The 25,557-nt window shown below is 43.2% G+C and overlaps 2 protein-coding genes across 3 annotated transcripts in view; one reads left to right on the top strand and one right to left on the bottom strand.

The window, feature by feature from the left end:
- Positions 1–287: 287 nt before the first annotated feature.
- On the bottom strand, positions 288–5,658 carry mex3a (mex-3 RNA binding family member A). The gene is given in 5 exon segments (XM_054622159.1): positions 288–655; positions 658–770; positions 773–931; positions 934–1,482; positions 5,087–5,658. Coding segments are annotated over 5 exon segments (1,602 nt in total). The 5' UTR covers positions 5,544–5,658; the 3' UTR covers positions 288–331.
- A 7,615-nt stretch (positions 5,659–13,273) lies between these two features.
- Positions 13,274–25,557, top strand: part of LOC129109365 (lamin-A-like) — a 37,832-nt gene continuing 25,548 nt past the window's right edge. Inside the window, exons 1-2 of one of the 2 annotated variants that reach the window (XM_054621403.1) lie at positions 13,274–13,402; positions 20,967–21,352. In XM_054621403.1, the coding sequence (XP_054477378.1) occupies positions 21,012–21,352 (341 nt within the window). In that variant the 5' untranslated portion in view covers positions 13,274–13,402; positions 20,967–21,011. Of the gene's footprint in view, positions 13,403–18,892; positions 19,115–20,966; positions 21,353–25,557 lie in introns of those variants that run through there. The other variant, XM_054621402.1, reaches the window with a different exon arrangement.

Below are 25,557 nucleotides of genomic sequence, written 5' to 3'. Positions count from 1 at the left end.
TAAAATGTTCACATTACTGTCTACCTCTGCCTACACTGTGATTCATGAATGAACAACAGCAGCAGTCAAAAAACTGAAAATGCAAGGTACTATACTTCTCTTATAAACAAAACTTTTATAAAATATATATGCATATATATATATAAAAGAAAAACTTAAAAATATTTCTTATACTTTTTAGTAAAGCAAGCAGTGCCTTCTAAAATATCTGCTTGATTGTTTGTAAATTTTCTGGAAAACAAAAATGTGTATTATAATAATAATCATAATAACAGTAAATAATTATTGAACAAACACTGACGAAACTAATGATAAAAACTGATGTGGTTCCTTAAGAGAATATTCGGATGGCCTGTGTGACCTGGGTGTGGCACACGGGGCACTCCGGGTGGTTGAGCTCACAGATTCGGATGGCACACTCCATGCAGAAGAGGTTGTGGCCACAGGGCACCAAGGCAGCCGTCACTTTGCTTTCAAAGCAGGTCATGCAGTCCCGCACAGTGATCGGTGGCGAGTCCGGCACTGGCAGACGGCCCGGGAAGCCCTCGCCGGCCGAGGTGGGCTCACTGTGGGCGCGGCGGGCCTGGGCGTGAGGCGAGCCGGATACGGACACGATGCTGGTGACTGACGAGTTGTTGTTGTTGTTGCTAACGCCTCCGCAGGACTCGGATAAGCCGGGGAGAGTCTGGTCAGCGGGAGCGGGAGGCCTCCGAAGCTCTTGGAGCGCTGCTGGGCGTAGAAGGCCACCTGTTTGGGGTAGTCTGGGTCCCCCAGCTCTGGGTGCCCTCCGATCCAAAATATGAGCACGGCTTCTCTCCGGAGCTGGAGAAGTTGCTCTTGCTGTAGATTCCCACTCCCTCGCCTCCCCCTCCCCCTCCCACCATGGCATCTGAGAAGTTCTGGCGGTAGCTGCTGGTGAGAGGCTTGCGCTGGCCCCCTGCAGCCCCCACACCTGCTGTAGCCGGCTCTCCAGACCGCCGCTGCTGCCCGCCGGGCTGCTCCCACCGTTGGGCCCCAGACAGTCATTCTCATTGTTGTGGTCGTGCAGGCCTCCCGTTCGGAAGGCGATGTGTGCTTCGATCTCCTCGCGGGCCCTCTCGGCGTTGCTCGGCGACCCCGTGATCTCAAAGACGGGGTCGCGGTCTCGACTCGGGGTGACGATGTAGGTGCAGGTTTGCTGCTGGATGCGTTTGATGGTGGAGCCTTTCGGCCCCACTACCAGCCCAACGACACGGTATGGCACTCTCACCTGAATGGTGGTCTGACCTGGCAGCGGCGTGGGCGGGGAGCCGCTAAAGGACACTCCCAGCTTGTTGCGGGACGCCCGGAGCATGGAGAAGTGCTCTGCGGCGGAGATGATTTCACGGCGGGCCAGTGCAACATCCTCCTTCCGGCCAGTGATTAAGAACACGGGCTCCTCTCCTCTGACGGGGGTTTTGATGTAGGTGTTGGTCTTGGCCCGCAGGGCTTTGATCTTGCAACCTGCGGAGTCAACAACATACATTTTAAAAATAAGTAAACATGATACATCAGTTGCATTCTGTGACTCATGAGGCAAGTCTAACGGTGAAAACACACTTCCCTATCCACCTGAGCTCACAGAAATCCTAAAAATTCTGATTTATTCACCAATTAAGACCAGTTTAACTTAATGTGTTGCAGGTTTCTACTGGCAATGGATACGCAGAGTAATTGCCATGATTTATGAGGTTTCCAGCACTTAAGCATTAGTCTGCATGTTCAGTGCACTTATTTATTAGTTATAAAGCAGACTCACTTCGTACTGAGAGATACACGTATGGTGCAAAACGTATTAACCAGCATCGACGTGACTGTTTTTCGGTGAGCCGTAAGAGCCACAGCAGACGCAGTCACCTCTTGACCTCACCTTGAACTCAGGAGGCAATACAGTCAGCCCACATATGCTTTGTTTTTTTTGGGACATTTACTGCTGTACGTCTGCGCTGTTTCTGATCAGAGTGCAATAGTTTACTCTATTAAGTGCTTTTAAGGCAGAGTCTCAATGTGAGAGAGTGCAGGTTAATGTTATTTCATGAGAAATTACCTGACATGGTAATGGGACAGAACAGAACATACAGTAAAGCAGTAATTCTTTAGGAGGATCGTCAGGCACGTTTTGAGGTCAAGAGGAGCAAAGTAAGACTCTGTTTACATTACAAACTTACTCGGGTCAGTTTTCATTCACAAATTCAGCCAGCTCCTTCATTAAAACGTCCACATTTATTGACAAATCAAACAGGGGCCTTTCTTGTCTTGGCCGAGTCTTAAAGAAGCCGATACCTTTATTTATTTATTTATTTATTTTTTAGGCGTCTGTTCTGTGGACAAATCTGAGCTCATCTCACCAGACTCCAGGTGCCTCGGATCACACGGCACATCATCACATTACCCGTCTGAAAATCTCAGCAGCAGGTATCAAAAGGTTCAAAGACACCCTAAGTTGAAGACGAATGTCGCTCTAATGCTACTAAATGGGCCCACTTTGTTCAGGAACACTTAGCCCCTCAGGGACCAGAGGTACGGTCAGAAGGATAGTGATGCTCATATCCAAAATATAAAAAATGCCCTTTGTGGCTATTGACTTGTATTAGGCTAATAGACCTGTTCCTGCCACGAGGGATCAAAGAGCGTTTGCCAAATTCCTTTTCTCAAGCTACGGTACACCTTTTAATTAGTCCAAATGAATTCCTCAATTAACGAATTGTCTCTAAACAAAATAGGAGTAGATTAATTAATCGCTACCAGATATTAAGGTCACTGGAGACAAATGTATTTCGCAGCTATTGAACTGTGGTGCGAGAGTGATTGAAAACAAAGCCACCCTTGATCGTAGGAGTGAAAAGGGTACAGGAGCATCTTCGGTGAACCGACGCCTGTGACTCTGACAGGAGAAAACGATCATATCCGACCTCTCTCTCCCCCTGTAGCAGGATGCTCCCTTTGCCAGATTCACCAGGCTGGCTGTGATGCACCGTGCCGAGAAGAAGGGGGTGTGTACGCAGCGCCAACCAACGAAGGGGGCCCCGAATCAAAGGCAGCTCGCCCCAAAATCCCCCCCCGCCTCCCCAAAATCAGCACTTCTTCTCGGTCAACGCAAATGGGCCCTCTATCTGCACATAAGCTCAGCGGATCCACCCTCCGGCTGTCTTTGGTTACCCCATTAAAATTCAAAACTTACACTTCAGAGTAAAGAACGAGAGCCGCATTGGAAGACAAGGGGCACTTAGCTGCACAAACTAAAACCCACATTAACACAGCAGAAGCAAGAAAGAGCAGGTATTGGTAAAAAAAAAAATAATAATAATAATATATAGCCATCTGAACCCCATGTGACATTTATTCGAGACCTGTTTGTTTTCGTCGACTGATAAATGAGGATTTGCTGGTGGTACCTCACCCACCCTGCAGTCTTTGTACTTCTCCCAGTCCAGCCCACTATTCCTCCCTCTCCTGACAGGCGACCATGTGGTATTGAGAGTGTGCAGTGAAGTGGGGCTCCATGAGGAGCCCCTTGTGTTCAGCTCCAAGGCGTGACTCCCATTCAGCTTTTAGATGCTATACTGCCCTTCCCGTCCCAGTCCTTGTTATTTATTTTTTTGTTTTTTTTGTGTGTCTGCCCCATCTTGCCTGTGGGTTCATCACAACAGCTAACACCGGGTGCAGCCACATAAACACCAACCCCCATGCTGAAGAAGGAGAATCTACTCCTGGCTTCCAAAAAAACACAACAACCTTAACGTTCAAGCTCGTTTTGCAGCTCATTTGTACATAAATATAGAACTTAAATACAGGGAGGGGGGGGGGAGATCACCTGACAACATTACAGCACATGAGCACAAAAAACAGGATATTCTGTGTTTTTTTTGTTGTTATTATTTTTTTCTTTGTTTGTTTTAAAAATGGACCCCCACGTCCTGGTGCAACTTCTAGCTGAGTCACCCCTTTAAGGCCATCCCAACACCGTCTCAATGCGCCCCTCCCCCCCCCTCACCCCCCGACTTTCACACCTTTGTTTGACAGCTGCTGTCATTCAACTATAAGTCTTTGTTCAATAAAAACTAAAAAAAACATCCAACTGGAAGACAAAAAAAAGGGTAGAAATTGTCACCGAGCTTCCCAGCTGCACTCATTTGAAAACAAAACAAAAAAACACACACATGTGGACCACGCTTCTATTGTCCAATTGTGCCACTGGGGCAGTGCGCAACATAAACAACGAGCTGGGAGAAATGTGGAAAGGGGCAAAACATCTCCTCACCATTCAGACTGAATGTGTATATTCGGTATATGTCTCTAAAACCGTCTATTCAAAGTAATAAGACATTCCTCTCTCTTTCTCCAGCCGCATGTTGCCTTTTTTTTTTTTTTTTTTTTTTTTTGAACAGTCTGGCGCGTCTCAGACGACAAAGGAAGCAAGTGCTCTCCTGTGTGTGTGTGTGTGTGTGTGTGTGTGTGTGTGTGTGTGTGTGTGTGTGTGTGTGTGTGTGTGTGTGCTGACATTGATGGCGTGGATGTAGAATAATTCGCCCAGGGAAGGGGACGGGGCTCTCCCATGCAAAATCTCCACTCCAAAAAACAATAAAAAAATAATAATTAAAAAAAAAAAAAAAAAAAACAAACACACACACAAAGGAGCGACTGGTCCCCGTGTTCAGAGTGGAAGGATGAAGACCACGAGAACTTGCAAGCATTGAGAAAAAAAAAAAAAAAAAAAAAAAAAAAAAAGTGGGAGGCTGATGTCTCGAGGGAGTACAAAAAAAAACACACACACACACACACACACAGACACAGACACACACACACACACACACACACACACACACACACACACACACACACACACACACACACCACTCCCTTTTCTTTGTCAAATAACACCAGGTAACAGTTACAGAACAAAAAAAACAATCCAAAAAAAAAAAAAAACATCATGCAGCACTGTTTGCGGGATAAAACGCACAAGTTTGGAGCAGCAGCAGCAGCAGCAGCAGGGAATAATAATAATAACCATATAATAATAATATAATAATAATAATAATAATAATAATGCAAGCCAGTGGTTTACCTTGTCTCCCCACTATCTCGGCCACATGTTCAGAGCTGGGCACCGGGACGCATTCTGTGATGTTGCAGCCGCGTCCCTTCGTCTCACTTGAGGAGCTCTCGTACAACGCGCACAACTTGCTCTTCCCTTGCAGGATCGCCGCGTCCCCGACGTTGTTCGCGTGGTTGTGGTGGTTGTTGTTATTATTGCTCCGGTCCTGCACTCCCGTCGTCGGGGCTCCACCACCACCACCACCACCACCTCCTCCTCCTCCACCTCCACCACCACCACCGTCCTCGCCTTCCCCGAGCCCCAGCAGAGACAGCTGGCCCAGCGCGACCCTGAGGGCACGGGAGTCGTCTTCCTCCTCGTCGGGCGGCACCAGGAGACCTTCGCCTCCGAAGCCGGAGCCGGCCAGATCCCCGGCATAGCCCCCGTTTTTCTCCATGATCCCTGCTAGAACCAGCAGGCTAGGCATGGCTAACAAAAGAGTGTGTGAGACAAAGACAGGGGAAAGAGACTGGAGAAACAGCACCCGTGCCGCCTCCTCCTCCTCCTCCTCCTCCTCCTCCTCACCCCCTCCTCCTTCCTATTCCCCCTTTTGCGCTAGTCCCTCCCATAGACCGGCCCCCTCCCTCTCTCTCTCCCTCCCTCTCTCTCTTTCTCTCTTTCTCTTTCTATCCAGACCAGACTTTCAGTACAGTATAGTCTCTCTCCGGGACGCACAAGGCCGTCTGCGCGGTGGACGGGGCGGTGCGGTGCGTTGCTCCACCCAGTCTGGTTTACACAGCCTCCACTCCTCGCCGAGACTAAAAAAAAAAAAAAAAAAAAAAAAAAAAAAAAAAAAAAAAAAAAAAAAAAAAAAAAAAAAAAAAAAACACGCTTCGCCCTCCCCGTCGTACCATTCCGTCTCAGGTTCCTCCGAGCCCGTGGCATCCCGAATCCAAAGCCACCTATGGAAAAAAAAAAAAAAAAAAGGGGAAAGAAACGCACCGCACCGCACCGCTTACACCGCAGAACCCCGTCGTTGCGGTGTAATCCTGACAACAACCACCACCACCACCACCACCACCACCCCAAAAAAAAAAAAAAAAGAACCGCATTATTTTTTATTTTTTTTTATTACTTATGTAAGAACAGCCATCCGGGATGTAAACAGTTGCAGAAAGGTGCCAGTAGCAGTGCGCACATGGTCACCTGGTGGCGCTGCTGAAAGGATGATGTCAACTTTATCATTGGGATGAAAGGAACCAAGGAGCGCCGGTTTTATACTGGGGATCGTGGACCATCTGATTTTGAATTTTTTGGGGAGGTAGGGGGGGGGAAGTAAAGGAGTTTGTGACATATTTTTTTTTTTTTTTTTTTTTTTTTTTTTTTTTTTTTTTTAGAGGAGGAGGGTGGAGGAGTTGGGGTTGGGTGGGGGTGGGGGGGGGGGTCCGCCCACCTCTATGAAGCCGTGCTTGTGCGGCAGGTCACCGCGTGTTTTTTGTGTCTCTCTCTCTCTCTCTCTCTCTCTCTCTCTCCACGGCGCCGTTGCGCATGAGGATGTTATGTATAGGAGGGGAAAGAGGGTGTCTGGGGTGGAGGAGGTGGTGGTGGTGGTGGAGGAGGAGGGCTGTGGGGTTGTGTGAGGTGGGGGCTGTATACCAGGAGGAGGAGGAGGAGGAGAGGAGGAGAAAGGGAGTTGTCAGACAGGCGTTGCAGACCCTATGCAGCGGGGGAACATCAGAAAAAGCCCTCGCACATTTCCCGTTAACAAAAAATAAAAAAAAGGAAAAAGCAGCAGCACGCAGCCCCGGTGAACAAAGAACCGCGCCGCTCGGTCCGCTGTAGACTCCCCAAGATGTCCTCGACAGAAACCACGCCTGACGGCATGGCTGTAGTACTACACAAAGACTCAAACTGCAGTATTGATGATGATGATGATGATGATAATAATAATAATAATGTTGAGATATTTGTTTTTTATCAATACAGTTCATACATTTAGTCAGACCTTTTCCCTTTTTTTTTTGAAAGATTGTTTTTTTTTTTTGTTTCAAACAGGTATGAAAAGTAACTGCAACTTCCATTTATTGTTTATTAAAATGTAGGCTCCATCTATTTGCAATGAATACACAAAATCATCAAAAAAAAATAAAGTGGGGAGATTCCTCTTATGTTTTTAATTATTTTCTGACTGAGTTGTAAATTATTATTATTATCATCATTATTATTATTATTATTATTAGGCTACACTTGGGTCACCGCTGTAAATATAAAAAGCTTTGAGGAAACATTGGACCTTGTATGGGCTGTAAATTGGCAAACGGTGTTGAGCGACAACTGATGTCCATGTTTCCAGCTTCCTCAAAGTGTCAGTCTAACTGAAGCTTAGCCTGTCATTACCATCTGTGCATATGCATGGTGGGATGTTCAGGGAGTATCTGTTGCGTAAGGCTATACCTGAATGACAAGGAGAACCCTGGGGATGTTTGAGAACACATTAAATGCTCCACTGGTTTTTTTTTGTTGGTTTTTTTTTTTTTTTTTTTATGTCTCCACCCCTCCAGAAAATAGACATCTTTACATACATGTGGACACTTGATGTTCACTGATATCTAAATTGCTGTTGAATGAATTATCTTGTTGTGTTTGCTTTGCGTCTCCAAAGGGAGGAGTTGAATTCACCCCGAGGATGACTTGTGCATTTTAACCCCATCCATTACATTCAATTAATTTTTCCCCATCATGCATGGTCTTTTCCCACACTGTAACTAGATTACAACTGAAATGAGAAAAAAACAAGAACACACACGCAGTCTTCCATTTTTCGGCCTTATATGACAGACTGAGCATGGCATGTGACTCATACAGAGATTCTACATGAATATTTCAGCATTTCTAGTGAGAACGGCGTCTTCCTTTTAATAACACATAGAACTGTGCAACAGTATAATTTCAAACGCCAGTTCTGAAAATAGAAACAACATAAATGTTGCATTAAAAACAAATGGTCCCAGAAAGATGGAGCAGGTGTATTCACGTGCATAATCACAATCTAGACGCGCTCTCTGGGTGCCAATCAGGACGGGGTTTCGTTCCCTAGGGGTGCGTTCACGGGGAGACTCCTGGTGTGAGTCCAGGATTAAAACATCCCCGCTCCACCCAGTAACATGGATGAAAAAAAAAAAGATATAACAGCATCAGGAGGAGAACAGGATTGTGTGATGCATGAAGGACGATGAGGGTGGGCTCAGGAGGGTCTGGCCCCCCGATCCTCAACCCCACCCAGTGGAGAGTCCAGAGGATTGGGCGTGAGGGTGGTGACGGGGACCAGCAGCCCAAGAGAGCCCCTCAGTGGTGCACTGATAAGGCCAGTGGGTCCAAGTGCTCGTCTGGATTTCCATTAAAAGGGGTCTGCTGGGAGTCCAGACCCCCAATCAATAAAAAGCATGGATCTGGTATAGTGCCGCCCCCCCTCCCTCCAACACAGCCCTCTCTGGCTGGATGTGTGAGTTTTTGGTGTGGCCTGTTGGGAGTCTGGATTGGTGATCGCTGTTGCACCACATGACCTTTTGTGACCCTGAACTAAACCGTCTCTGTGCTCTGAATGGATCACAGCAGGTCTGGGGTTTTTTTTTGCATTCAGAGCTCAGTGTCTTTAGCTGTGGGCTACGATTGGCATTTGTGTGTGTTAAGTGTGTGTGCGTGTGTGTGTTGTGTGTGTGTGTGTGTTAGCTGCGGGATACATGTGAAACCCAGAGTGCTGAGGTCATGTTACTTGCACATGAAAAAAAAAAGAAAAAGACAAAAAAACCCTCAATGATCTTGACCATCTGGTCGTCACAGTAATGCTGTTTCTCTCTTTTTTTTTTTTTTTTTTTTTTTTTCCTCCTGATGAAAGGCTGACTGGCATCTTCAGAGAGACGCTGTGGTTTAGTGTGCCGCAGAGACACGTAGAGCAGCCTACCAACCTCTTTGTCCAAGAGCCCATGCAAATATGGCTTTCACCTATGGACAGTGTCTGTCTCCCCAAAGAGTACAGGCTTAATAGGCTCTAAAGACATGTCTACGGATCCCTAAAGGACGTCCCTTTGACTTCCACGGCCAGATGTCCTTTTCAAGACTTTTCTGCTGCCCCGCTGTCACTTGAATGAGGCTTCTGCGAGCACAAAGGGACATGTTGGCTAAGCACCACGTGCTGATGCCATAGTGAGCGGGCTCTCAGGGATGATGTAAGACCTCATGCAAATGATACCACATCTTGTGCTCAGAAGCTGACGGGAGCCCTGAAGTCGATCAGCTGACCAGATGAAACTATAAATCCAGAGGCCACGTTGTGGTTGTGGTTTTTCCTCCCTGCATTTTTTTATTTAATACTTTTATTTGTTTGCTAAATTGTGTTTGTTTTTATTTGTTGTCAGCTTTTTTCCCCCCACTGTTGAGAGAGGACAGTCCAGAGAAGCAGCAACACAAGTACTGACAGACAGACTGCATGTAATGATGACACAATGAAACAAAAAACAAGCAAAGAATAGCTAAGTAGTAAGTAAATAGTAAGTCAGCAAAAAAACTCCACACCAAGCTCCACCTTTAAAACCAAAGACAGCCTAAAGTGATGTAGTTTTCCCCACTTTGGTTGTTTTTCAGAGCTACAATGAGTACACTAGAGACATTATTTTCATTTTTGATTTATATTCTTTTTTTTATTTTTTTATTGGTCAATTAATCGCTTAGTCTAAAAATGGTGGAAAAATAGTGATAAATCTGAATCACAGTTTTCCAGAGTTCAAGGTCACATGTTCAAAACGCTTGTTTTGACCAATGATTATTCAATTTAAAACCATATAAAACAGAAAAATACAGCAAATCTTCACATTTAAGAAGCTGCAACCAGAACATGTTTGATACATTTACATTATTTAAATGAATAATACATTGTTGATCAATTTTGTGATGGCTATCGATTCATTGTGGCAGCAGATCCTTTAGTTCAACAAACATGTCTGTACTTTTTCCATCTTTAAACTCACACACACACACAAACAAACACACAAACACACACACACACAAACACACACACACAAACACACAAACACTCTCACGCGCTAATAACAAACACACCCACATAAATTGCACTGGGATGTTGTGATTGGGAGAGCTGGTGTCAGCTGGGAATATGAGTCAGGTAGTATGACTTCATAGCTTTATACAGGGTATTAGGTCATCTCTCGCACACCTCCCCCTCCCCCCCCCCCCCCTCCTCCCCACCCATCTCTCTAATCACATTGATGCTGTGCAGCCGATGACACGCCTAGTGATGAGTAAGGCTCACCTCACCGCTTGATTCCCGTATGGCGGTGATCTCACACAGACAGCTTTGAAGAGTCTTCATTCTAATCTTGGCATTCCTTTCTCATTTTACAGAGAACGTGTCAGTCAATTTGGATATTGCTTTAAATTTACACAATGAAAGTTTACTTTTTTTTTTTTTTTTTATATCTGCAGATTGAGTCATAATGCTGTTGATGACATATGAGGGCTTCTCGGAGGTAAACTCTCACACCTGATCGCACACAATGCAGCTTTAATGCACTTTATGATTTTGTTTTTTTGTGTCAGATAAGAGATTAAATGCAAAGTAGATGCACTTTAAAACCCTTACTGTCATTGTCTGACATCATCAGTGATGGAGAGTAATTGAGTATAATTACATAATTACTGTTGTGCAGAGTATTAACATTAAATGCTGCCTGATAGCAGTGGTGTGAGATATTTGTACTTTACTTGAGTATTTTTATGTCATGCTTCTTTCCCACAACATTTATTCCACATTTATTGCCTTGAAAATGTAGATTTTACACACAAAATACATCATCAGTTTATAAAAATATGACATATGTTGCTACGAAACAATATGTAAAGTTTTTCAAATTATCTCCACTTTTACCAACTTCAACATCTATACATAATTGTACAAGCTGGAAGGGCCGTTATGCCCCTTCTGAGTACTTTTGAGACTTTAAGTACATTTTGTATTTATTAAGTAACATTTCAAATAGAGGATGTTTTACATTGTTCTACTCACTTACTGTAAGTGAAGGATTTAAGTACTTCTTCACTGCTCAGTACTTCACCTCCATTACATTTCAGAGGGACGCTTTGTGCTTTTTACTCCACTACATTTATCTGAAGGTTATATTTAACAGTTGCTTTGCAGATTAACATAAAAACACGTAAAAAATATTGTCCAACACTATATAAAGTAAAACAAAAGTCTCTCTTGTGTTGTTTTTATTGCTTTGTGGTTACACTTTTTACAACAAAAGGGTCTTTCAGTGTTACATCTAATGGGTTAAACTTTACGTTCACAATTTTTTCCAGTATTTTACATATGGAACACATCACAGTCTTAAGGCAAAGGTCAATTCCTTCATACGATTTATTTCCTTTGCTATTGCACTCCATTAATCTTTTGTTGGCGAGTTTGGCTGCAGCCTTGTCCCATGTGATGGCTTTCTTGTAGTATTTTAAAGAGATATTCATCTTGAGCCATGACTCTGTCTGGGATTCTGCCCAGGTATAATGTGACAAAAGAGTAATCAAGTTCTATTCCAAAAAGCTTCATTATTTCCTCAGCAATCTATTGCCAATATGAAAAGATAAAAGGCAAGGCCAGAAAATACGTTATTTTTAACCCACACGGCCTCCAGCATTCATCTTGCTACTGATAACCCCTTTGAATGACTTTAAATAGAGTCAATTGAATTAAATTGACCCAACAAAATAAATACAGTTAGCTCCAGCTTGACCGGCTACAACATCAAAGTGCTGATAATGATAATACATTTTTTTATAAACATGATCTTAAAGGGTTGGTTTAGCCCAATGACTCTCACTAGCAGTAGCAGTTGTGTTTGTATTGATCAGTTTAAAATTGTGGTGGTGATATTTTTATAAAAGGATCTGAGTACTTCTTGGAGCTTTTTGGACCATACTATTATCGTTATTATTCCCAAACGTGAGAAACATGTTTACTGTTGGAAAGCTACACCTGTGACTGTGGTTCTTAAGCTATGTTTTGTGCGTTCGGACGCCCAAATGTGACATTATGGATGTCTGAATGATGGTCAACATATGAACATCTTTGATGGTTGGGTTATGTAAAGTCTGATTAGTTACTACTGTCCTGAAGGGGCAGTTTTAGTCCCACAGTAGGCCAGAATCACAGCACATTCTCTGACCATGTTTTCTCTACATCACGATGCCTCCAAGTGACCCACTGCGCTGTTCCATCATTTATGAACGTTATGAATGTAAACAAACCATTTACAGCTCAGTAACGTAGGTCATGTAAAATTCATGTTCAGCTGTTACATAATGATAAGCATATCTGCAAAGCGCTCTGTGAAATATCTCCAGCAGCACACTTGAGTTGTTTTTAATTTGTGGTTGTTTTTTTTTTGTTTGTTTGCGTTTGCGTTTGGGATCACGGGGAATTAAACTGACTGCACCATTCAATGCGACCATCTGTACAGCTTGATAGTGGCAGTCATGCTGGTATAGCTGCCTTGAGGAATAGTTGTTTGCCGCTTCCTGGCAGCTGGTTTGATTAAATTATCAATTCAGGTCAGTAGATCAATCATTGCCAAAGTGGGGTCCATGCCTAGTGATCATGTTTTGATAACAGGTATCGTAATAGGGTGTTTAATACTTAAATACACCCAACTTTAGGAGTGGATATCTAAAGTGGGACCTCTTTCTCTATGGAAAGGCGGACCCAGTTACCAATAACTCTTTGAAAGTACATATGAGCCATGAACGTATGTTATTTATGTACTTAAAAAATAAGAAATAATTATAATAATAATATATATATATATTTTTTAATATATATAATTTATATATGTAGATATATTTTTATATATTTACATTTTATATACATATAAATAAAATGAAAATACATATATTTACATTTTATTTATACATTTTATTATTATTATTTTTTTTTTCTTCTTCTTATTATTATTATTATTATTTATGTTTTTATTTTTGTTCACAAAAATCGCCCTGCCTTCACTGAAAATCCTCACCACCAATTAAACATAATCTCAGTGTAATCTCAAAACCACGCGGACCTCAACGTCCATGGTGGCCGCCAGGTGGCGCGTTCAGGCTGCATAGTAATTAGCAGAGACAGTCAGTCTAATCAAAGTGTGTGGATTTGCAGGTGGCTGTCGGTCGCCTTGTTTTGTCCAAAGCAAAAGCAGCCCAGTGGATAATATCATGATTAACTCGACATTTTGAAAGGTCAATGGTGACCGAGAAAAGGAAAGCTTTTCCCAAAGAGAGACGGTAAGACTGTCCGAGTCAATATTATGTTGCAGTGTAAAATATATATATATAAGCAAATATCTCTAAGCTGGTTTAACCATTTAACCATTGGTGCATTGTTTTTTTTTGTTTTTTTTAAAAAGGGCACGAGCAGAAAGGGTGTTGAACTATCCTGTGAACTAAGTGAGATATTACCCACTTTGAAGCATAAGTTTCCATTCAGTGTGTCCGCCGGTGGATGGCGCTTCAGCATCTTCTCAGTGCGTGTGAATGAGTCGAGGTGATAAAACAGACGGCAGGGGGCGCCAGAGAGGCGACGTGTGGGGAGAGGAGAGAGACACCCTGGTGCACCCAGAGGTGGAAGAAGTATTCAGATCCTTTTACTTTAGTAAAAAACTATATACAAGTACCACACTGTGGAAATACTCCACTACAAGTAAAATACTTGCATGTAAAGCCATTATAATACTTTTAAAATACCACACTGTGGAAATACTCAACAACAAGTATAAGACTTGCATGTTAAACCATTTAAATACTTTTAAAATACCACACTGGAAATACTCAACAACAAGTAAAAAACTTTTATGTTAAACCATTTAATTACTTTTTAAATACCACACTTGGAAATACTTTTAAAACAACAAGTCAGCAACAAAAACTTTTATGTTAAACCATTTAATTACTTTTTAAATACCACACTGTGGAAATACTCAACAACAAGTAAAAAACTTTTATGTTAAACCATTTAATTACTTTTTAAATACCACACTGTGGAAATACTCAGCAACAAGTATAAGACTTGCATGTTAAACCATTTAATTACTTTTAAATACCACACTGTGGAAATACTCAACAACAAGTAAAAAACTTTTATGTTAAACCATTTAATTACTTTTTAAATACCACACTGTGGAAATACTCAACAACAAGTAGAAAACTTGCATGTAAAACCATTTAATTACTTTTTAAATACCACACTGTGGAAATACTCAGCAACAAGTAAAAAACTTTTATGTTAAACCATTTAATTACTTTTTAAATACCACACTGTGGAAATACTCAGCAACAAGTATAAGACTTGCATGTAAAACCATTTAAATACTTTTGATACTTTTTATGTACTTGAAAAAGAAACCTGTCCTTTACATGTGTTTTAAATTGCACATAATCTGTCAGGTTGGGGAATTTACAGCATTATGAATACAAACCGTTAGATATCTGGAGACTGGAGAAAAATAAAGATTATGAAATATAATAATAACAAAAATCGAAATTAGATTAAAAAACCCCACTTTGATCCTATTCTACCATTGTTATACCATAGGATGGTTGAATGATTTATATGCACATTATAGGTTTTAATCTGAAAAGTAATTTTAGCTGTTGATTAAATACAGCATGAGTACAGTAAACTGAAATATTTAGGTAAAGTACAAGAACTTAAAGTATTGAGGTCAATTAGATACTATCTGCCTCTGATTGCAGCCAAACTCTGTGTTTTTATTCATTTGTTCCCCACTGTAACGTCACATAAATGCGATTGCTGAACCCACAGTGGTTCAGTATTATTTGGCCTGAATGAGGACTCTGCCCTGTGAACAGTTTCCTCAATTTCCTCCCGGGACAGTCACTTCCTTATGTGCTGATTGAAGTATCTGTTTAGATTCCCTCAAGAGAGAAGAGCCTCTCATCAAAGATGACCCGTTGTGTTGCCTGTCTCAGCAGTATTTAGTCCACATTATGAAAACTGATTTGCATAAGACTGAAGGCTGCCATGATCACGTTGAGAATAATTTGCATGGACTCACAAAGCAACAATGGTTTGACGTCATACCAGATGTTATACATGTCGTTACGGACAGAATATCAAACAAATACTTGGCTTTACTAGGAAAAGCCAACAAACAAACAAACAAACAAACGAAGAACAAGCAGAAGTCTGAAGAACAGACTCTCGGACGTTGGACAGAGATATGGAAACATATCTGAGTCTTTTTTATTAATGATTAATGCACTTTGTGTGAACAATGGTCTCTTGAGCAGCAGCGATAACGTAGTGAGAGACTGCTCTACGATAGCTGCAGAGGTACAAAGCACACTAAAGGACGGTTGATGTGTTTCTGAGGAACTGACTGTGGGTGTTTGTCAAATGAAAGATTAATGCTTCTCTGAACTGTTGCGTTGCACAAATAAGTCATATTTGTTTCGCAACGATATCTGAAAACTAATCAAGACATGATATAAACGCTTTTCTGTGCAGGGAATAGAAAAAAAGCAGCCTACGGCTTGCTCGAGTTCACCTCCCACTCCAAATATTCTCTGGCTGAATCCGTCTGTGTCGTTGCTCTTTCTCTCCCAGGAGAGCAGCAAGTCAGTGGCTCATAATGGAGAAATCAAACCTCCAGATTGCACAACAGGGCCTGCCCTTTTCTTTTTTTTTTTTGCTGCCTGCTTGGAATGCCGTGAGGGCAGAGAGAGAGAAAGAGAGAAAGGCGAGGAGGGAAACAAGTCAGGAAGAGGCTGCTGACACGTCGTTCAGTACCTTGAATTTGTGAGTTGCATCACAGTCTGTCATGCCTGCTCCTGTCTTCCCACATGATGAGTACACCTAGCACTCAGACGGTACTATTTTAATAATGTTTGCCACATTTTATAGTTAAAACAGCATCCAAATAATATATAACAACTATTTACTTTTTTTTATTTTTGTATCTATTTAAAAAAAATTCTCTCACATGTTTCACCCAGAAAAAGTTAGACAGTTGGAAATGCATCACTACAAATTATGATGAAAATTGATCGCTTAATCGATGAGTTGTTGGACAGAAAATGATCAGCAACTATATATTATTATTATTATTATTATTATTATTATTATTGATTAATCTTTGGCATTTTGCTTGAAAACTGAGTCAAACCTTTGCTGGTACCAGCTTCTTAAAGTTGCTACAAGGAACTTTTATTTTGTGTTGATTCTGGCGCCCCCTGTGGACACAAGTAGTAGTGTTTCTCAGCACTGGAGTCCCTTTTAGTTAGTGTTTTTTATTCAGTCATCACACACAATACAATGTATACAGCCTATATATAATATAGTATACAATATAACTGAAAGGCAGAAGCATTAAGCTTATATATGCCTATTCTACTTTCCCATCAATCAAGCCACCCTCAATAAAACAAAATGTATAAAAAAAGAAAATAAATTATATTTAATTCAGACTTGTAACCCTCAAAAATTTTGAAAACCAAAAAAGAGTTGCACATTCTTACATTTATATTAGAGTTGTTCCATATTTTAACCCCAACAATAGAAATTAATCTTCTTTTAATCCCCTTTTTAGAAAAACAAATTTTACTGAAGCAGGGATTTGACAGTCTGCTACGCTTTGTACTGGTTCTGGTTCAGCCGTGCCTCCCTTCTCTCAAGTGGGCCCAGCATTACGTCCTGACCTCCAGCAGCGTGGTGTCTGTGTGGGCTCCCAGCAGGGACTGGTGGAGCAGCGAGGGGAAGCTCTGCTCCTGGCAGGAGGAGAAGACGCTCCTGCTGTGCGCTGAGCTCTCCTCCTCCAGCTCCAGGAGCTTCTGACTGCAGGTCGAAGGCCGGATCTGGGTCTGTCGGTGGCGGGCTGGTCGGTGTGGGAGCCCAGCTGGACTCTGAGCTGAAGGAGTTTCTGGTGAACCTTCATGATTTCATCAGATTTTTGCACAGATGACGTTATATATTTTTGGCTACCTTTTTTTTCCATTTAGTTTTTCCATTTTCTGACGACAAAATGATCATCAGTTGCAGCCCTAGAGAAACATTTCCTCTTTTTTTTTTTTTTTTTTCCTTTATGGCAAACAAAGGTTTTAAACCCTGAAAATGTTTTTCTCCCTTTTTGAAGAAGTATTTAAGCATAACGAGGGCATGAGTTGTGTCTTGAAATGCTAATAAGCAGGTCGTTTTGAAACCATGAGTTAATTATTGATCAACCACCGTCAGATTTGTTCTCTGATATCTAATCTGGGAGTCAATTATTGCCTCTTTCTGCTGGGATTCAGCTTGCGTCATACATGAACGTTCCTGTTTCAACGTGATTGCATTTGTGATAAGATTACATTATTGTTGGTACACACACACACACACACACACACACACACACACACACACACACACACACACACACACACACACACACGACACACTGCATAAGAAAAGGCCAAAATGTTTGAAGAGTAGTGGAAAAGCTTGTTGAAGAGAGATGTTTGAAGGCTGCCAGCCAGGCATTTTTGTCTTAGTCTAACCTCCATGGAAACACATAAACTTCAAAATGGGGAGACAAAGGAAGTGAGGGAGAGAGAGAGAGAGAGAGAGAGAGAGAGAGAGAGAGAGAGAGAGAAGGAGGTGAACAAGTGAGCTGTTTGTATGAGGGATATGTGAGTCAGAGAGGCAGCTTCAGAGGCTGACGGCTCCTTTCCAAGGCCACGGTGAAGCCAGGATACTCCCTTAGCCACTGGGCCTGCCCCATGCCCAAAAACAGAGATGCTGTCTTGCCCCTTGTTTAACCACATGCAGGCACACACACACACACACACACACACACACACACACACACACACACACACACACACACACACACACACACACACACACACACACACAAATCGACTAACCTCCATTTCCATGGTGAGGAGATGCATACACACACAGAGACAGACACACACACACACAGACACACACACACACACACACACACACACACACACACACACACACACACACACGCAGAAAACGTATTTTTCCCCCTGCATCAGAACTTGATTGGACCTGTGACTCCATTAACTCCACCCAGAGGACATAATATATAAGACCAGAATCAAGTTGGCTTTGTGACTGTCGGACCTTTTAGACTTTTCAAGATGACGTGCGGCTATAATTCTGTCACTCACTGGGATTATGATCCAAAAGATTTGTTGACTTTGTCCTCTTTTGGATTCAGGGGACGAGCCTGCAGAGAGGTTCTTTTTCTGCCATGGATAACAACACAACGCCGCTTATGAGGAGATGAACGAATTCCATGTACTTTGGATTTGTTTGATTACCTTGCGATGTTTTGTGTGTGCCGAGGTCATCTCTTTTCCTTTTTTGCTCTCCCTCCGTGTATTTGCCTTTTTAAAAAAAAAAAAAAAAGTCGGATGCAACAGCTGTTTCAAAACCAGAAATGCATTCTTCATAGCAGCAGGGAGGAGCAGGGTGAGATCCAACACATTCACACGCTTTCACCCACCCGGGAGCTGTTCAGTGTCATCGGTGTCACAGCGTTTTTATTGACAGACCACTTGCACCACTATCTGAGGTCAGTCAGTCTGCGAGGGCTCCGTCCGAGTGAAATGAGAAAGGAAAAGATAGGGCCGGTGCAGGGTGAGATAAAGCTCAGCAGCTGCTCTGTCTGTGTGTGTGTGTGTGTGTGTGTGTGTGTGTGTGTGTGTGTGTGTGTGTGTGTGTGTGTGTGTGTGTGTGTACACAGACTGTCTAGCCTGACTCCTCCTTGCAGCCCCACCCTCCCCTCTCATGCGCTCCCGCCCCTCTCTCTCTCTCTCTCGCTCCTCAGCAGTAGGTACATGTGTGGTGAGACAGCTAGGAAAGCAGTTCAGGGCACGAGCCAAAGGCGCACACACACACACACACACCCACTAGCAGAGAGCAGGACTGCATTATTCAACGGATCCTCTTCTCTACGATCCTCTGGGGTATGGCACACACTCACACACACTCACACACACTCACACACACACACACACACACTCAAACCAGCAGACAAACTTCTAGAACTCTCACTTTCAGTCCCTTCAGCAGGCTGAAGCCGAGAGGTTCCCACACACAGCCGAGGTAAGGTTCAGAGAGTGTGTTCAGATTTCTCTCTCCCTGTGAGGCTTTCTGTGTTTGTTCCACTGATTTGCCACTGTTGTGCAAATATTGATCTCATAAAATAGTGCTTGTTTAACTTCAGTGAGGTCAAAGTTAGTTTCATTTTGTGAGGGAGTGGCGTGGAGTAACTTTTAAAAGTTGCGGCTCATTTTACCGCCTGCTGTTACAGGAGAGTGGAACATCAGACAGCACCTGTTAACGCTCAACGCATTTTTGGGACTAAAGTGGATGCTTCATTTATTCAGAATTAGGCCAGAGAGTGCTTGTGAGTGTATGGGTTTGCTCCTGTGGGTGGGTGTGTGCTCGCATCGTGTGTGTGTGTGTGTGTGTGCGTGCGCGCCAAACAAACCCACCCACATGGGCGTGCGTGTCCTTGTGTGCACTTTTTGGTGATGGGCGGTGGAGGGATGCCAAAGTCCGCCTCACTGCTGACTTTGGTTGTGAGCGGTGCGCTGCTGAGAAATAAGATGAAGTTCTGAAGTCACGCCTGTTTAGACACAGGTGGGGTTGATAACAGTGCTGATCCATTTATAAGATTTGTTGAAGGCCTCATCCATAATTGTTTCATAAAGATCTCTGATTCGGAAAAACTTTATTGCTATTGCGCAATTATTATTTTTGTATTCAGTTATATTTATGATTTACGGCTTGCAATGTTGCCGTACATTTGCAATGTTAAGATTTTTCAAAGAGGATAATCTTCTTTTCCCCCTAATTTTCAAATATGCTACTGCGTTCTTTCATTTATTCTCCTGTTAGCACACTTCAGTAGTGGATATATGTCCTTATCAGGGCATTTGGGAGCAGTTGTTGATGTTATGAGTCAACACTTTGGAATTACAACTGGTGCAGGCGGTTGTGTCACTGCAGAACATGCCATCCGTGGAAGCAATTGGAAGCTATTTTTTTTTTGTGGTTTTGTGTTCCATTTTACCAAAAAGTCTGTGGCGAGCAGTCTGTGCAAAACGTCTGTGCTGTCCCTGGCTACTTCTGCATATTTTAAGAGTAATCATAAAGGTATTTTAATTGCCTCGTGAGTGAGCCGAAAGTACGGGTTGATGTTCGTGGGAAATATATTTGCTCAGGAGTAAATTGCACAAAGTGGCTTAACTGCTCCTGCAACAATTATTTGAATGGAGCTGGAGGAGAGGAGAGCGAGGCGTATGCTATGACAGTGTGTTACACTGGGCGGAGAAAATACCAGGGTGAATAAGGGACGTTATCAGGAGCACCAAGAGCAGGAACAGTAGGCCAACAGTAGCACCAGAGGGGGTTTGTTTACATCCTTTAAAAACAAGAACCAAGAAAAACAAATCACATTCCTGTGAGGGAATGTGCCTCTTTAAAATTGCTTTAAATACCATTTGAATCCAGTGGAGGGAAGGTATTTAATGAGGTTTTATAGATGTGTTCACTGGCTGTGGAAAAAGGATCCTGGAATACATTATCGTCCAGATCTGTGAGCAGACCCAGCACTGCAGGCGGGCTGCCCAGACAAGGATCAGGGTTACGCAACACTGGAACATTTCTTCAGAATAAACTCCATTAAAGTTTAACGTGTGATTCAACCCCGTGAATCGGTGCACTGGGTTTACAGATAAAGGAAGCTCAGACACTGTAGTTTTTCATTGACTCTTCTTTCCCTCGCCCTCCTCCTCCTCCCTCCCCCCACAGACAGTGACTCACCCCCTTCTGCACATTTGCTGAGCCATTATTACCATGGAAACCCCGAGCACGAAACGCACCACCCGTGGGACCCCCTCCGTCTCCCCGGCCCGCATCACCAGGCTGCAGGAGAAGGAGGACATGATCAACCTCAACGACCGGCTGGCCATCTACATCGACAAGGTGCGCTCCCTGGAGTCGGAGAATGCCGGACTGCGTCTGCGCATCACCGAGTCGGAGTCCTCCATCACCCGCGACATGTCGGGCATTAAGGGGGCCTACGAGGCCGAGCTGGCCGACGCCCGCAAGACCCTGGACCAGGTGGCCAAGGAGCGAGCACGCATGCAGCTGGAGCTGAGCAAGCTGAGGGAGGACCACATGGAGCTCAAAGCCAGGTAGGAGGAGCATGTGAGAGGGGGCGGGGCTTGTGAGGGGGGGTGGCTTTGTTAAGGTAGGGATGTCGCAAAGTCGTTAAGCGACATTTGTTTTATATGATCGTATGTAATAGGCAAAAAGTACACACTACACCCCTCTGAACATGTCATGTCTCTTAATGCACTGTTAAATGGTTTAGAATAAAACCTACTTTCAAAGTTCAGAGTCAGCAGAACCACCAGAATCCACAGATGATTGGTAAAGTTACATTTATTTGCCGTTTTTTGGTTCCTGTGTGGGGGAATTCCCAACTTTTTCTTATGGCATTTGATCCCACAGTAACTCGGGAACGTTCCTGTGGCTCCGATGCATGAGAATGATATTCTTTTCACAATGAATACTTCGTAGCACAGAAGAAAATAATAATTCAGATAAATCGTTCTTTTGGAGAACAGAAATAAGTCACCAAAGGCGAGATGAGAATACATTCTATGTGACATCATTTATGTATCGTGTCCCTGTATTTGTGGCACATCAGCCGGTGCAGGTTTGCTCTTGCGTTTGTGTTAAAATACTCTCTTCCAGAGCCGTCAGAAATGCAGCTACAATTTTTGAGGCCCCCAAAACATTTCATCATAGTGGTTAAGCTGCAGTCAAAGCAAGTGAACATGTGGATCTGAATGTTGTAATTTTCCTTTCTCTGATGTGATGCCTGTTGTTCACACCTGTTGTTGCACGACTGAGGTGGTGCAACACCCTAATTTTCTGCCAGGAATGCAGGGATCATTCAGCCATTTCAAACTTCAGCACTGTAGACTGCATTCCTGATGGTTAAGTTTGTATGACTCGTCAGTTAGCAAACACAGTTGTGTCACATTTAGCCCCAGGGGATGTTGGAAAATGACCTCCACCCAGGCCGGGCTACACCTTAAACACACAGCCTGCTCTGTTAAGATAGGATTGCTGCTCTGATCACAGAATGTCTTCCATTACAGTGTTTAACACGACTCGGCTGCATGAAGCTCCATGTGATAACAAAGCACAGTATTTACACTATGGACAGAAGCCTAGAATTCAGATCTGTTGCAGCAAAATCAAATATATATATATATATATATATATATTTTTTTTTTTTTTTTTTTTAATTTCTTTTTGCAAGTTGCCTAGTTTTGGAGATATCGGCCGTAGAGATGTTCGCCTTCTCTTATATAACATGGAAGCACCAAAAGAAATGGGAAGTTTAATGTCAGAACTATGGTCGAAAGAAAATAGTTCCTACATTAAACTGCCCACTACAAGGTCTGTGGATTATCTTGAGTAATCAGGTCATGATTTCTGGAAAGTGACATTGCTGTTGAGTTTTTCAAAAGTACTTTTCTGGTACTTTTTGCAACACAAGCCAGGTGCCATCTAGTTCCATTATATTCAAGAGGAGGCAGACATTTCTACAGGCAACTCGCACCAAAACAATCTGAATTGATAAATAACAATACAGGTATTTTGTTACATTCTGTCAATTACATCAAAGTATATAAGTTAATATTTTACCAGGACAAGAGTCACATCGAAAGTCATCTAAAAGTGACCTGCTGCCTTTAAGATAACTTAGCACTGATGCTGTGTGTGAAGGGTAGTAAATGATTAACTTCAGGGGTTTATCGCAAGCATTTCAGTGTTTCCTTTCTCTTTCGAGCCGCACACTGTATCTCAGCTCCCATCTGAAGTGTGATGTTGGCAGCGGGTTGGCAGAGTTCGTTGTCGGTGTTTTCATCAGCAGATCAGACCGCTTCAGTAGGCCTCAGCCAGTGGTGGCAGGCGAGGAATGTGTCAACGCCTTGGCAAAGTGCACTTCGGGTCGGAGGTGTCTGAGAAAATGAAAATACTAAATGGAAACTATTTTTTTTTCTCCCCCAGTACATCTACTCACATGTCAGAACACATGTGAGAGAGGCAGAATGAAGGGATGGAAACATTCAGCAAATGCCCTTTTTTTCTATAAAAGAAACACAATTCCAACAAGGCATTTTTTTTTCAGTATTGAAACAGCAGCGTGTGTGTCCGTGCAAGGGATAACCCACATGGCAGGGAGTCCTTTCCCCCCAATTAGCACCATTGTGTTCTCTCTACTTAGTTTACATTATCATTGAATGCAAACGGTGAAGCATGTCCAAGTGAATGTACACAAAACGCAGAGGGCGCGGCTCAGCTCTGCGTGTGGAAAGATGAATAAGAATGTAAACATTCTGCAGTAAATGTGGTTAATGTGTGTCGTCCCGAGATCATCAATCTATGGTTTGTGAATTTGGATGTTGACTTTGTTGTGCGCTCTGGATAAAGGCGGTGTGTGTGTGTGTGTGTGTGTGTGTGTGTGTGTGTGTGTGTGTGTGTGTGTGTGTGTGTGTGTGTGTGTGTGTGTGTGTGTGTGTGTGTGTGTGTGTGTGTGTGTGTGTGTGTGTGTGTGTGTGTGTGTGTGTGTGTCCTCAACATGATGAGAGAACAGTATTATTGAATTTTTCTATTCCCTTCCACAATAACCCACAATGCCTTTGTGCTTCTTGTAACTCTCCAGCTACTTGGCAAGAGAAGCACCGACGGCTCCCGAAGCAATATTGTTTTCTAAAGGCAGCAGATCTCTTGTGTGTGTGTGTGTGGGGGGGGGGGGAATCACTTGATCCAGCCAGTGCCAGCTTCATCTGTTACACTTTCAACCAGTGTGTTTGGTGTTGGGTTGCTATGGAGCTCTGGGAGTCTTGGCTCGGCCGTGTGACGGGGTGGTGACTCAGAGTTTTTTTGTTCTCGGCCTCTGGAATGGGCTGACTGCTGACTCCCTGTTACGGGAAGTCCGGTTTATTAATACACACAGTGACGGGCTGCTCTGACTGGCGACGCTGAGCAGAGCCTCAGGTGTCGACGGCAGCAGACGGGAAGCGCAACAACAACAAAAAATGAAACGGACATCTACATCTCACAATATGTAGACTTTTTGTTCGGTGCCCTTGGTAGTTCCCCCCCATGATTGACATAACACACGGCAACAGGCGGAGCCGTCACGGCATTTCAGCTGACTGGACACACCTGTTTAGCCCTGAGGCAATACGCTGCTTCTCTTCACACACGTCTTTGTATGCATAACTACTACTGGGGAACACATGCTTCACAACCTCCACCACCCACCAACCCCCCACCCCCCCGAGGGAAAAAAACTTCAAGCTGTCGGGCCCACAATGCCAACCGTTCTCCCTACAGCACTATTTTGACTGGTTAAATAATTCAGAACTGTAGAAAGAAAGATACACATAACTCTGCAAAAGCAGGTGTGGGTGGAATGTGTTGCTGTAAAATGAAGTCTAAAGCTGTGAGTCAGGTCAGAAAACACTAAACATGAGCCCGTGAGCTACAGAACTCAAGACCTTGTTCAGTCAGCTCTCCGTTTAATACAGAAATAGTGCGTCTGGGTGGTGTCTCGTGCCCGGTCTAACCTCCAGCTGCGCCGCTGGCTGGGAAACATTTTGCCTGCGTCTGGGGGAACTGGTTCATCTGGCTACATCCGTCGTTAATGCTCCACCCAGGAAGACTAGAGGAGGGAGTTAACACATGGATATTTCATGTCCGATTTGCTTTATCTGTTTGTTGGTTTTTGCCAAAGACGTGCGCTCTTTGTGGACTAAAAATATAATACAATAAATCGGTCAACAGAGAATGTATTTTCTTCTTTTTCAATAATCAATTTAAACAATTTTCTTAATTGAAAATGCCAAAAATTCACTGCCTCCAGCATCTCAATTGTAAACATTTGCTGGTTTTCCGAGTGATCTATAATATTAAACTAAATATGTTAGTGTCAAGCCATATGTGAACTTAATTTCTGAACTAATTGAGAAAAAATAAATACATTTAATAATGAAAATAATGTTATTTGCAGCCATAACTAATGTTAATGTAGTGTCGCCCATATGTCTTAATTCCTGCTGCACACGCTGTTTTAAAATCAAAAGTAAAACCCATCCATCCAGTTAAGGGTCGCGGGGGTGCTGGAGCCGATCTCAGCTGTCAATGGGTGAAGGCAGGGTTCACCCTGGACAGGTCTCCAGTCTGTCACATATAGAGACAAACAACCATTCACACTCACATCCACACCTACGGGCAATTTAGAGTCTTCAATGCACCTAAGCTGCATGTCTTTGGACTGTGGGAGGAAGCCGGAGAACCCGGAGAGAACCCACGC

The sequence above is a fragment of the Anoplopoma fimbria genome, chromosome 20 (assembly GCF_027596085.1).
Source record: "Anoplopoma fimbria isolate UVic2021 breed Golden Eagle Sablefish chromosome 20, Afim_UVic_2022, whole genome shotgun sequence".
Lineage (NCBI taxonomy): Eukaryota > Metazoa > Chordata > Actinopteri > Perciformes > Anoplopomatidae > Anoplopoma > Anoplopoma fimbria.
This window is presented reverse-complemented; position numbering and strand designations above follow the sequence as displayed.